Here is a 14,248-nt window from a genome sequence, read left to right on the forward strand (position 1 = left end):
CATGGGGCTGGGTGGAGGAATTATCCAAATGATAGAGACCTGCCTCTCTCTTCCCCCTAATCTTAGCTGTCTGTGGAACATTGGGTTTCCTTATCATCATTTCAGTCTTTTTATCAATACCTTTTCGTACTCACTTCTGGAAGGCTACTGGCACTCTGGGCAGATTATAGACATTTTGATAATTGCAGAGTAGATAATGATTCTGCAGTGTTTTTGGATACTGTTATGCATCAACAGGAGCAAAACTCCTGCCAGAAAAATATTTGTCAGATCGTGGAATTTTACCTAAAAGATAATCTAGTCCAACTCTGCCACACAGTCCTGCAAAGCTGGCTATCCATCATCTGCTTGGAAACTTTTAATGAAGGGGGTTCTACTAGCATGCAAGACCACCTTATGAAACAGCTCACACTGTTAGAAAGAATTACTCTCTAAGGTCTCAGAACTTCACAATTCAGCAGATCTGCCTGATCCCTTCTAGCTGCACCAGCATGCTAGATTTAGGGGGATTTAGGCTGAGCTACAAGGACTCCAAATATTGAATCTATGAGGAAGCAGAGCATGCTTGGGATAAAAATGCCAGTACTACAATTCATCCCCCCGCCCTTAGGACAAAACATTAAACATCAATATAAAAATAATAATTCTTAGTGATGAATATCCTATGTGAGAAAAATAATAATAAAATAATTCATTTTTAATCACTTATTTGCAAAAATTAATGCTTTCTCTGCTAATTCAATCCTACATTCTGTGCCCCCTGCAATATTGAATGGACAACCTATGCTGTGCAGCACTTCTTTGTGGGTTTTGGGAAGAGGGAGACTATTCCAAACTATGTCCAGATGTGGGGAGAATGGGCTTGGACCCACTGCTAGCCCCACTAGACCTATTTTAGATGGTGAATATGGTCAACATAGGTTCATTGTCTTCAATGGAGTCACTCCAAATCAAACTTAGTTGTGTACAACCCATAGGGAATGCAGCTCCCCTTCAGATACCACACATCATTGCAGCAATTTCTGAGCCGTTCTATGCATGGCATTCTTCTTGATGTATATGGGAAACTCTCCACTAGCACTGTTTCACTAGGGCCACAAATGAAAATGAATAAAAAAGGGCAGAGAGGTCTCATCAGGGTTAGGAAGGGTGTTGTGTACAGAAAAATCCCTCAGTGTCGGCGAGTATCATAATGGGCTCAATGAAAGCCAATAGGCTGCAGCCGAAAACTGAGAAGACAGAAGTAGCTGTGGTTTGCTTGTTCCTATGTCCAGGAATGAGATAGGCAGCCTGTTCTGGAAGGACTGGGTTTCTACTCCAGAGGTACTACATGATTCAAGCTTGTCTTGCTTCTTATTATTCAGTTCTGGCCACAAGATAATTAAGAAACATTTAGGGGATAAGATACAGCTCAGTATCCCAGCACTGGAGGCCAAGATGGAGAAGATCTCCACAGCCACCAGGTTTTTCCCTTTGGTGCTTAGATGAACTCATGTACTGTAGTACTCTACAAAAGAAAAGAAGTTGCTTTTTGTTCAGATCTCAGCAAGATTCACCTGATTGGGATGGCAAGATATTTTTATGAGTTAAATATATCTGTTCGCATGCATATTTGAAAAAAATCTGAATTAATGTTAATATATTAAGGCAGGGTCAAAATGTTTGTATCCAATGGATGAGTTGTATCCCTTATCACTCTTCCCAATCCACCCAAGTAAATCTAACAGGACTATTGAACAAATATTATCAGCAGGCAAAGGGGATTTTATATTATGATGTGGAATATTGGGTGTGTAGATAATTGAGGGTGCGCTGCGAAATTATATGCCAGTTAATAACCTCACAAAATGCCCCTTCTGGTTTCACAGTTTCACAGGATTGTCAAGACCATGGAGAGTAGTGGAAACGAATGAGATGCCATGTGTGTGGATAAATCATGGTTGATTGAGATATGATGAACCAGGACCAAACTTCAGAAAATATGGAACTCAGTTTATATTAACTTCATGTGTTCAATTAATTCATATCCAACTGACAATGATCTGGAAAGAAATATCTCTAATTTCCAGTGACAAGGAATTGCCTGGACCATTGAGTCACTCTTGTCAGTTCTTAATTCTTTATTCTAATTAGCTGTTCCCTGCTGTTCAGCTTAGGCCTCAGTAAAATGACATAGCATTTGGGGGTAAAGATGCAACCCAGTAACCCACAGCTGGAGGCCAAGATGGAGAAGATCTCCACAGCCACCATGTATTTGCCCTTGGTGCTCAAGTAGGTTGGAACAAAGGAGAGCCACACACTGCAAAAGACCAACATGCTGAAGGTGATGAATTTGGCTTCATTGAAACTGTCCGGCAACTTTCTAGCTAGGAAAGCCACTGTGAAACTCACAATGGCCAGCCAACCCATGAATCCCAGGACACAATAAAACATAAGAGTGGAGCCTTCATTACATTCTAGTATTATTTCTTCCGTCATTGAGTGCATGTCAACGTCTGGGAAAGGAGGAGAAGTTGCCAGCCATATGCTACAGATTGTGGCTTGAATAAGGGAGCAGGAAAGAACAATGGAGCTGGCCAGTGGTTTCCCCAGCCACTTCCTCATGCTGGAGCCAGGCTTGGTGGCCATGAAAGCCAGAACCACAATGGCGGTTTTGGACAATATGCACGAAATGGCAACTGAGAGGATCATGCCAAAAGCAGTTTGCCGTAAGATGCATGTCAGCTTGTTAGGTTGGCCAATGAAGAGCAAAGCACAAAGGAAGGAGAGGAGGAGGGAGAGGAGGAGAGCGTAGGTGAGGTTCCTGTTGTTGGCTTTGACTAAGGGAGTCGCCTTGTGTTTCACGAATATTCCAAGCACTGCGGCTGTGATGGAAGAAAAGCAGAGAGCAAAAGTGGCCAGACTGATCCCCAATGGTTCTCCATAAGACAAGAAAGTTTTATCTTTCGGAAGGCATCCATCCTTGTCACTGTTTGGATACTGATCTTCAGAGCATTCAAAACAGTCGTCCATGTCTGAAAAAGAAAAAAGAAAAATGCTATACTATACTTGTGAAGCCTTTTGCGCCCAGAAGAAATCAAGGCAAATGGCCAGAAAGCCTTGAATGATGGCTGCTGGATCAGTACTGGTAAAATATATATAGGTGTTTGGCCCAATTATTTCTATATACAAAAGGGCTGAATTTACTTAGGATTCCAGAGCAATGCAGGTCTTCACTACAATTGGAAGAAGAGAAGTTCATCACCTGGATATCACCAATCATAAGTTCTCCCTGTTTCCATCATCTCCTGCTATGCTGAAATCCTTATCTCTGCATTCCATGAGCATATGAGACTATGCTCCAAAACAGGTACATCTTACTGGTATCATTGGACACCATTCTCTTTATTTCCTTCTCTACTTATTTTAATTTTCATGCACTGGATCATTCTTGACAATTCTTGTAACTAGTATACCCCAAAAATAAATTAAAAAATCTCTGACCCTTCTGATCCGAAATCTTCCCTTCTGGGCACGGGATGCAATCATAGCAGCAAGGTTGCTTCCCTTCCTTCTTGGTCCGACTGTAGCCCAATTGGCAATTCTCATTGCACAGAGAAAGGGGTTGTGCCTGTCCAAAAAGGAAAGAAGATGGTAATTTCTGAAACATGCCATACCTGTTCCTCAGATTGGGCCAAATTTACCCCCCTGTTTCCCACACTGGCAGGAAGTCTGAAGTGCCAATCAGATCAGGATGACCATTCACATCCCAAGGAGCTGCTGCCCTTGGTCCTTCTGTTGTTTGCTTCACAGCAATTGCCCTCCCACTGTCTGATACTGAATGTCCCCTGCTGAACACTGAGCAGGCCGCAAACACCCTGAATCCACTTTTATGGGGCCTTTAAGAACTTGGGCTCACACCTCATCCTTAGGTTCTTGGGTGTTTCTGCTCTTCATCCAAGTTGCCAGTGTTTCCTGGTTCTGGGTGTCTTCCTTTCTTCTCACAATTACTTTGGGTGATGCCATTTGCTTCATCACTTCCTAACTATGTTATTTTTTAAGCTGTGGGCTCCTTTGAACATTATTTGAGAATCTCAGAGGCCCAAACAAGGTATTGTTATGTTATGCTACAGCAATGTTTGGGGTAACAATGAAGAACAGTGATGAAGTTCTTCTGTACTTTGTTTTCTTTTTAAAATTCAGTTATAAATAAGTCCACCTATCCAACTTCTTTCTATATCACATTTTGCCATTATAAACTTCCCACTGCCTGTGCTGTTTTCAGTTGAATGTTGATTCCCTGTCTTCTTCAGGAGGTGAGTTAAATCACAACTAGTTGAATCTTGGAATAGCTGTTTCAGAGTTTGAATAGTGGACCCCCTTTTTTAGCATTGAGGAAATGTCTGGAGACACTCTGAAATGGACCTTACCTGGTTGAACCTGATGGGCCACGTGATGGTATCATCATGAATGGAGAGTCTCTTGCTTAGGGGAGCCTGGGGGTTCATCATTCCAACCTTAACTCTGAAAAAGGAGTCATTTGGGAATGTGATCCAGTTGATGATATCCAATTCAGTTACCAAATCCCCCTTCTGGCTAAATGAAACCTCTTCCCCGGCACTATTGTTAAATGAGATGCCTCTCAGAAAGTGGTGGAGCTAAATTAGTGAAGAGAAGAGGGAAGAAATCCATGAGGGTATTAGAAAGAGACAGATGTATAACAGGATGATATTATTTCCCTCCAGTTGTTGGCATCTGTTTGTCTCGAGAACAATGACCTCCAGGGGTGAGGTCAAACCGCTGTGTTAGCAGCACTGAAGTGACCTCAACGGGGTGCAAGCCTGGACAGTCCTGGGCTGCCCAGAGGACAAGACTCCCTTCTCAGTCTTGCTGATGTGGTCGAAAGGAAAACAGAGCAGGACGTTCGGCACCAGCTTGGTTTCAGGGGTTGCCAGAAGGAAGCATGGAAAATAACATCCATCCCCCTAAGAGACTCCACTCTGGATCTGGGTAGGGCTTCCTTTTTAGCCTTTTATTCTCTGGAAGATATCCCAGAAGGCAGCAGAGGTGGAGAAGATTCATTTCAACTCTGCACAAGGTCGAGATCACGGATTCTGTTCACAGTAATTCTAACAGCTCATCCACACCATACATTTAAAGAACTCTTGTTACAGTCATGGTTTCCCCCAGAGAATTATGGAAAGGAAAGTTGCTGAAAGGAGTTGAGAGTTGTAAGGAGACCATCAAGAAACTACCGTTCGCAAGATTCCTTGGTGGAAGCCATGGCTCTTAAAGTGAAACAAGAGTGCTTTAATGTTGCAGATTTGCCCCATGTGTTTTAAAATGAAAGATATAGCAGTCCTATCACATTTCTATGCTGAAAGATGAGGGTAAGAAGAAAAAGAAAAAAATATGGTGCTGGAGGAGACTCTTGAGAGACCCATGGACTGCCAGAAGATCCAACCTATCCATTCTGAAGGAAATCAGCCCTGAGCGCTCACTGGAAGGACAGATCCTGAAGCTGAGGCTCCAATACTTTGGTTACCTCATGAAAAGAGAAGACTCCCTGGAAAAGACCCTGATGTTGGGAAAGATGGAGGGCACAAGGAGAAGGGGACGACAGAGGACGAGATGGTGGGATAGTGTTCTCAAAGCTACCAACATGAGTTTGACCAAACTGCGGGATGCAGTGGAAGACAGGAGTGCCTGGCGTGCTCTGGTCCATGGGGTCACGAAGAGTCGGACACGACTAAATGACTAAACAATAACAAGAAAAAGAGCTTTCTAAACAGTCAAGAAACTATTTTTGCACCCTGAAAGATGGCGAACTATTCTATATTAGCAATAGAGGGACATTACCTGCCATGGCTGTGGATCCAGCCTATTCCCTCTTAGTTCATCCATCATTACACTGTGTTTGAATCTGGAGAAATGCATGTTTTGTGAAGCATGTGCCACTGCCAAGACTGCATTGTAGATGCTGTAGCTGTGGGCAGTCATGCTCCTTTCAAAGACAGACCCAGGAAGAGTCTCAAGCTTCTCTGTCCCAGTGCAGAGATCATTGTCTTTCTTTTCAAAAGAACAAAGAAATGCCTCTTCCCAGAAAGTTCTGATGAAGCCATCTTCCCTTTCTGTGACAGGGTCTCTCTTCTGAAGAAACTTCTGGAATCCTAGATGATTAGCTGAATGAACTGCAAACGAAATGGCACCATGGAGAAAGCGTATGTCCCAATTTCTTTGAAAGGAAAACGATGTAAAATCCATCTGGGCTGTCATAATCCAGACTTTTGCCTTGATGTCCACTGGCATATTCATTGTTTCTGCCAAGTTGGGTATTATTCCCAATACCATCATGGTCTGAATTTCACCAATCACAACCACGACATTGGCGGTGCTACCCATAATAACACTGATTGTTTTAGAACCTTCTTCCACCATTTCCATAGACTCACCTGAAAAGGTTAGTTTGGGAAATGTTTCTGTATAATCACAGCAAATACCTCTTCCGGCAAACATGGGAAGGATGTTTTGTACAAATCTCTCTCCGTTGTCATCACGCAGAGTCACCACCCCAATCCACATCCAGCTGAAATGCAGCAGTAGCTGGAGAATCCCATTATACTGATGAGCCACATCAGGGAACATTCGGTGAAAGAACTCTTCTTGGATGTGGTTACTCAGCATAGGAGAAGAGCCATAGATGAACTGAAAATGATTGTAAAAATTATGCTTGCAAATTCCATCCACTTTGGTGTTTTTATATACCCTCTTATGGTGAATGAACACAGTTGAGACTGCATAGAGAAAATTTAAAACTTTTAAAAAATAAAGATACATAAAAGTTGAACATTGGGGCCCTATATGGAGTGGCTAGAATTCCTTCAATTTACAGTGGTACCTCAGCTTACAAACACTTCGAGTTACAGACTCCGCTAACCCAGAAGTAGTACCTCAGGTTAAGAACTTTGCCCCAGGGTGAGAACAGAAATCGTGTGCTGGCGGCATGGCGAAGGCAGGTGGCCCCATTAGCTAAAATGGTACCTCATGTTAAGAACAGTTTCAGGTTAAGAACAGAACTCCAGAACAAATTAAGTTCACAGCCAGAGGTACCACTGCATACATTTTATTTTTTGCTCAGTCATACATAGAGTCTAAGGTCTTTGCTTCCCCTATATTTTCAATAAAGGGAAAAGCACAGCAGGGGTCACTTCTCCCTTAAATTTCCCATGTGAATGTCACTATCAGAACATATAAGCAAACAGTATCAGCCATGTGAACACAGAATAAAGAGCAAATATGACTAGTTTCTGTTGAAGAATCCATAGGACAGCTCTTTGAACCATAAATTGGGGGAAATAAAATTAAAATGCATTTGTAAAGGCCATTGAGCCCAATCAAGCAATGATGATTTTTTATGACTGGACTGCATCTGAACCTCAATCATGGATTCTGTGCTGGAATGCTTAAATATTGGAGAGGGGGAAATTAGCCTTCCCTGCACTGAGAAATCAAACATGTCATGCAGAATTCAAGACAGAATGGTTGTTCCTTGTATTCTGGTGTATTATGTGCAGGGATGAGTTTTGTTCATTGTGAGTCATTCACACTTTGTAATAGCAACCTGGGGCCTCAAGGGATAGAATCCAACAGAAGTGTGAATAGCATCCTAAATGGCCATACTCAATGCACACATCTCTGTGAATCCCTCAACCTACAGCATGAAAGGATGCAGTGCAGGAGAAACGTGAATGGCTTCTCCAATGGCTCTCTTACCTGTGGCATCTTGTAGATACTCAGGACCGTTGCCATGTGGAGACAGATGTCAGAATTCGGTCCCCCGATAATGGCTGCTGGACTGTTCTCAACACCACACTTATAGTTAGGGATGAGTCTGTCCCATCCAGAAAGCAGCTCCATGGAGCCATGATAGGTCCAACTTGCAACGAAATGGCTGTTCAAGATGTGGAATCCCAGGGTGACATTGGGCAAGTTCTGTGGGTTGTCATTTATCTCCTGTACAGCAAAAACCAAAGCCACAATGTGCTGGTAGAGTTGTGTCATGAGCCTGCAATGAGGGGTTCATTTTGCATCTTCTACAGCAAATGACATTGTCTACATATCTACTTATCTATCTAATGAGAGAAAAATACATCAGATGAGAACAGACTAGAGCCTGAATACCCTTGACAAACAAAACTGGACATATAGATAAGAATCCCATATTATTTATTGAAATAATGATGAAATACTTCAAACATTTCAATCTAGAGAATTTTCTTCTGATTCTTGCCTTGCTCAAGTTCCATGCAATATTTCAAATGCATAGAATAGGCTTCAATTATACTTCACACCACCTTTCACTCCATATTCAGGGTGATCTACAATAGATATAGCACTCCCAATAAGATGCTAAGTTGGGGTTTTGAAATTCCATGCGTTACTCCCTTGATCCACTGCCCCCAGGGCCCTATGGCCTGCAGGTAGGAGCATCTCTGTTTGAACAATCTAAGTTTGATTACTACTACAACTACAAATGCTGATATATCAGTATAGGTGATTCAGGTGAAGTGTTCACATCCTTGATTTTGCATGATATTAACAAGGCATCTTGAATTGGATCTGATAGTTCCTCAGTGAACTCAGGTGCCTGGAAACTTAAAGCAACAACTTTTATCAGAAGAGAAGCAGCCTGAGATTGAGTTGAAGAGGGGATTTGTTCTTCTGTTTTGACAGCCAGGTCTGGTATTAATCACAGATCAGTATTATTTTTAAAACTATGTTTGTTTTATTTCTTAAAGTGAATATTTGTTGCTTTTCAACCACTACCTCTTACCATATGCACATTATGAAAAGATCTCTCTTTTCCATTGAGAAACATTTGTATCCCCATTCAGCGGGGGGCAGAAACACCCCACAACAATGTCCTGGCTGCAAGGGTAATATTTTCCCCACACCCCTCTTTCCTTGAATCACATAATCCTCTTTCCACGCTGCCTTTCCCTGTGCCAGTTCATGGAGAGGTCACTCTCCTGGGGAAAAGAGGCAAAATCCCAAAAAACTGGATGGAGAGGAAGAAAAGCCCAGCCCTTCTTCCCTTGATAATGGGTCCTCATTGGAAGGGTAAGATTTAATTCACATCATTTTTCCTGGGGATCCAGGTTACTATTTCCATCACTCCCCTTCCCCTTTGCAAGTCAGTGGAGCGATATGCCCAACCCACCACAACCTTTGGGATACCAAGGCCATTTCTGGCAGGCTGAGATTTCCCCCACTTCATTCTTTCCTAAGAGTGCATAATCTGTTTTCAGCCTCCACCCCTGTCCCCACAATTCCTGTTGTGTCTACCTCAAGTCCGCTCAGGCAGGAGAACCACTGCAGCAATCATTCTGAAATATGACAGAACTTGTTCCTTAGAGGAGGTGAGCACGCCTACAAATTGCATCCAAATTATAGCAGGTTGGACAAATTCAATGATGCACAAGAGAAAATAAATACATCTGCCGTTGCTACTATTAAAGTTGGGAATGTGGTAAACTGGACTTGCTTCATGAACATTAATTTAAGACTATGGTAGACACTCTTAGCAGAAATGGGCTCGAGCTCTCAGGGCCCCACTTCCCCGCCCCAGATAAAAGCACATCAAACGCAGAAGCACAATAATTACTTATAAGGAAAGCCGATTGCACCAACAGCAAAATATGAATTCATTTAATATGGATGTATTATATTGTTAAATAAACACAGTTCCTTACATCGGGTCATCAAAGAGTTTAGCAGAGGGACGTTCTTTGAATGTTATCTTGTTTATGAATGTATAGACCTGAGACATGATGCCAGCTATCATGAGGTCTCCTGACTGATAATATTTGTGAAGAATGGGAAGAGGGTCACTGGTGGGGCACTGAACAAAAGGAATATTGCATGTAGTTAGAGGCAGCAGTATTAATAGTAAGATCACAAATGCTACCATCTTGCAGGAAAACTCTTTACTGCAAAGGACACTTCATCTCTTTGTAATGCAAGAGTCTCTGCCTTAAATTAGTACTCAAGCAGCTAAGTTGAAGAAGGCAGAACTGAAGAATCAGCAACCAGATGAAAGAGTCATGCATTTCTATAGCCTTAGTTTACATTTTGAATGTGCCCACTTGAACTCTCCTGGGTTGGGGAAATATAGCTGTGATTATGATTAATTTGATAATTACAGGAGATATAATTCATGGCAGCTGTTGTTTATGACTCACTCATAATTGTTAAAGAAATCATGTCCCCCCCCCCAATAGCAAATGTCTTCTTTGATCCTGCTCAAAGTTATAGAGAATCACAGGAGAGAGGGGAAAATAGAAGATTTGTACTCCCTCTCCCATGGAAATGGAAAAACTTTTGCACTTTCCTCCATGTGTGATGGAGGTGGGCAAGGCTATATGTCAAATTAGAAGAGGCTTGGGGTGGTATTCAATATTCGTCCTACTCAGAGTAGATCCATTGAATTTAATGAGCATGACTAACATAGGTTAAATAATTCAGGATTTAGTTGAATGCACCCCTTTTACAAGAGCAGCAGTTCAGGCCAGTCTTAGCCCAGCCTCTTCAGAGTAGGGTGCCTTGCATAAATCCAGTCAGTTGCAGTCGCTTTCTGGAAATGGCACCTTTTATGTATTTAGAGTTTATGTATATTGACTGGTAAAAGATTTGCATAATATCTCGTGTCCCTGTATAACCTTTAGAAGACATCTGAAGGCAGCCCTGTATAGGGAAACTTTTTAACGTTGGATGTTTTATTATGTTTTCATATATGCTGGAGGCCACCCAGAGTGGCTTTTTCCTCAGAAAAAAGGTTAGGGGACTTTGTCCAAAGCCTTACTGAAATCAAGATACACTATGTCCACAGCATTCCCCTGATCCACCAAGCATGTAACTCCGTCAAAAAAACTTTTTTTTTGAGATACCCAAGCTGGGTCTTGGTAATCACAGCATGCTTTTTAAAAGCTCACAGACTGATGGGAGAATTATCTGTTCTAGGAGCCTTTCTGGTTTTGGATGCAGCTCATCAGGTCTTGGAGATCTGAATTTATTTAAAATTGTTAGCTGTTCCCTTACCTCCTCTTTTCCTATCTTGGGCTACATCTCCATCCTTACGTCATTTATTTTAAATAAAAAAAAATGTCCAGTAGCACCTTAGAGACCAACTAAGCTTGTTCTGGGTATAAACTTTTGTGTGCATGCACACTTCTTCAGATACACAAAAGCTTATACCCAGAACAAACTTAGTTGGTCTCTAAGGTGCTAATGAACATTTTATTATTATTTTGTCTGCATCAGACCAACACAGTTACCTACCTGAATCTAGAATCATTTATTTGGTTATCTCCTGGTTGGACACTGCTTTCTTTTTGGGTGAAGATAGAAGCAAAGTAGGCTTTGAGTAGTTCTGCCTTCTCTCTGTCACCTAATAGAGTTTCTCATGTTCCTCACACAGAGGACCTACCACTTGTTTGTCCTTCCTCTTGCTTTGAACATAGCCAAATAACCCTTTTAAAAAAAATTACTTCTCTTCCTGTAGCCTTTTCCCCTTCTGAGCGTTGCCCCAGGGTGAGAAGATAGAGTAGTCAATGAACGCCAGGGTGAGGTTTCACAGAGAAAGAGTTTATTCAGCTCTGCACAGAGGCAGCCAGCGGAATCGCTTCCAAAGGCTGGCAGGCCTTACAGCATGTTGGCAAGCCATTTTTATACCCTTCTCATCACCCTATACATCATCATCCCTCTCCTTATCCAACCATAATACACAATTCAACTCATTCGCCCTCTCTGAACATACGCACTTGCCTAGCTTGCATAGCAAATTCTATATAATCTGTTTAAGGCAGGCACCGCCCATACATGCTTCCGCCCAGGCCATTTTCCTTATCTTCTCTTTGCACGTTCCAAGGAGTGCCCCTGACCTTTATTTCACATTCTTGTGTTCTTCATTCCTTATTCTGATCTTCATCTTACAACTGTTGGCTACTTGTGTATGCTCCTCTTTTATGATTCCCCATTTCTTACACATGTCCTTCCTGACTCTCAGCTCATCTGTAAGCTCCTTATGCAGCCACATCGGTTTCCTTAGATGCCTCCCACTTTTCTTTCTGGTTGGAATTGTCTGCCTTTGGGCCTTCAACATTTCTCATTTAGAAGCTCCCATCCCTACTGGGCTCCCTTCTATTCATTCCAGACTATGGGACCTCACCCAGTAGCTCCTTAAGCTACCGGGGCCTCTATGCATACTTTCCACTTTGGATCCAGGACATGGGCGCGAGTCAAAATGCCGGGGGTGGAAGTGGCGGCAGTATTGGCAGCGGCAGCAGCACTGCCCCTATCCTCTACTGGGCTCCGGGGGCCACGGCTTCCTCAGGGCTGCCTTTCACCACCAGGCTGCAGCTCCACTCCCAGCTCAGGCCTGAGATGGAGGAGTAGGGGCAGTGACCACCTCTCCTCCACTGGGCTCCAGCACTGTGAAGGCCGTAGCTTCCTTGGTGCTAGCCCAGTGGGAGGGAGGGAAAGAGCTGCCATTGAACAGCCCCCACCACTGCCAGAGGGGCAGAGAGCACCCAGCGCCCCTTTGCCTCCTGCTCCCCCTGTGCCAGCAGCCACTCATGCCCCCACTCCTTTCCATGTGCTGCCGCCACCTTCCTGCTGAGCTCACAGTTCCCAGGGGCCATGCGCTCTGCACACCCCAGTGGTGCCAGTAAGCCACAGTTATCCACTGGGGCTGGGAAAGGTGAAGCAAAGGGCTGTCCTTGCTTCGTCGCTCTGCCAACCTGGCACATCAATGTTTTTCAGCTCCCTCTGTGCGCTTTGATTGGAGGAGAGTCTGGCTTCTCCCAGCAGCCACCACAACAGCCTTCTTTCATTGCTAAACTTATTTAGACACTGAGAAGAGCAGAAAGTTGTGCTTCTCAATAGTGGCTGCCCAAAGGAGGACACACGGATCCCAGGACATTCCTGGATCCAATCAGAGACCAGGCTGACTTCTTTGAATCTGGGATGCCCTGCTCACAAGAGAACAGTTGAGTGCTATGTTCTATGTATTCTGAGTTCTCCCTATGGCCTTCCTCCAGCTTATTCACTTCTATGTCTTCTTTAAAAGAAGTGGAATTAAGTGGAGGGATATTAGGTGGACCTAGGAGATCAGGGTTAAAATCACCAATCACAGTGTGACCCTGAGCCAGCTGGCTGCCTTCTCCTTACGAGTTTTTATAAGCCAGTAGTGGGAAGGGTCAAATACCACTGGAACTCAAAACCCACAATTCCTCTTTGAACCAGCTTTCCAGTTTTCATTGAACTGGGAAGCTTCATTGGAACTCAGATTACTTGCTGAGGAACAACACTGTGAAGACCTCAGGAGAACTTTTAACACCCTGCCAACCTTTAGTCTCCAAGTATAGCCTTTCCCTTAGGTGCTTCCACCAACAGGGACACCTTATGATCTGCAAATCCAAGAGTGTTTGACCATGCAACAATTGCTCAAAGAACACTCATATTGAACCCTATGCTCTGTGGTTTAGACCCCAGTGCCACCTGCGTCCCTTATAAGGGACAAGCGCACTACTCAATAACAAATATGCATTATTATTTTGATATTACTATAAGTCACAGAGCTCAATGCTCTAAGGAGATACCTTAGTAATTATCTCAAATTGCTGGGTTTCATCATCCACCTTGCCAAACCCCATGTACATTATATCAAGCCATGAACACAATCAATATCAGAGTGTGAAAGTGCATATAAAATAAATCCTGTGTCATTTAGAGCCCAGATGAGAAATTCTGAACGTGCAAGTTTTCATGGACCAAATCTTTGGCATTTTGCCTTTATCAAAATAATCTAGAGTCATTCAATGAGAGTTCCTGTAATGCAGTTTATGGTAGATGAGATAGAAATCTGACTTTCAACATCCCTGTTGGCCCCAAGATGGTAGGAACCTTTCTCCTGCTGATCCTTCTCTTCCTGTGGCTGCAGTTGCCTCCAACTGAGAGCAAGGAACACTCTGCTGGATGCACCATGATGGAGCCTTTCCAGCTTCCATACCAGAATTATCAGAGAGGGGACCTAGTCATTGGAGGAATTGTTTCTTATTTCGGCTTTGTATTTGAAGAAAAAGATTTCCATGAGCACCCAAACACAAAGCTTATAGATGAACTTTTGTAAGTAAAATTCTATCCTTCATAGTGCAAGCTTGGTGAGGTCATGTTGGCTACAATCACACAAAGAATACCACGGCATGCTCAG

The 14,248-nt window shown here is 43.1% G+C and overlaps 1 protein-coding gene across 1 annotated transcript; it reads right to left on the bottom strand.

Moving 5' to 3' along the window:
• Positions 1-2,112: 2,112 nt before the first annotated feature.
• Positions 2,113-13,691, bottom strand: LOC128404313 (vomeronasal type-2 receptor 26-like). Its single transcript, XM_053369799.1, has 7 exons — positions 13,638-13,691; positions 9,732-9,880; positions 7,753-8,044; positions 5,839-6,684; positions 4,410-4,637; positions 3,484-3,610; positions 2,113-3,014 (listed from the first exon to the last, which is right to left on the bottom strand). The coding sequence occupies exons 1-7, from the start codon at positions 13,689-13,691 to the stop codon at positions 2,113-2,115; spliced, it is 2,598 nt and encodes an 865-aa protein (XP_053225774.1).
• Positions 13,692-14,248: the final 557 nt, after the last annotated feature.

This window comes from Podarcis raffonei, chromosome 16, assembly GCF_027172205.1.
Source record: "Podarcis raffonei isolate rPodRaf1 chromosome 16, rPodRaf1.pri, whole genome shotgun sequence".
Lineage (NCBI taxonomy): Eukaryota > Metazoa > Chordata > Lepidosauria > Squamata > Lacertidae > Podarcis > Podarcis raffonei.

Coding starts and splice junctions, on each gene's coding strand:
- LOC128404313 (XM_053369799.1), bottom strand. CDS start 13,691: ATGGGGTTTGGCAAGGTGGATGATGAAACCCAGCAATTTGAGATAATT. Junction 9,881..13,637: donor AATTTGAGATAATTACTAAG/GTATCTCCTTAG, acceptor CCTTTTGTTCAG/TGCCCCACCAGTGACCCTCT. Junction 8,045..9,731: donor AAACTCTTTGATGACCCGAT/GTAAGGAACTGT, acceptor CCCTCATTGCAG/GCTCATGACACAACTCTACC.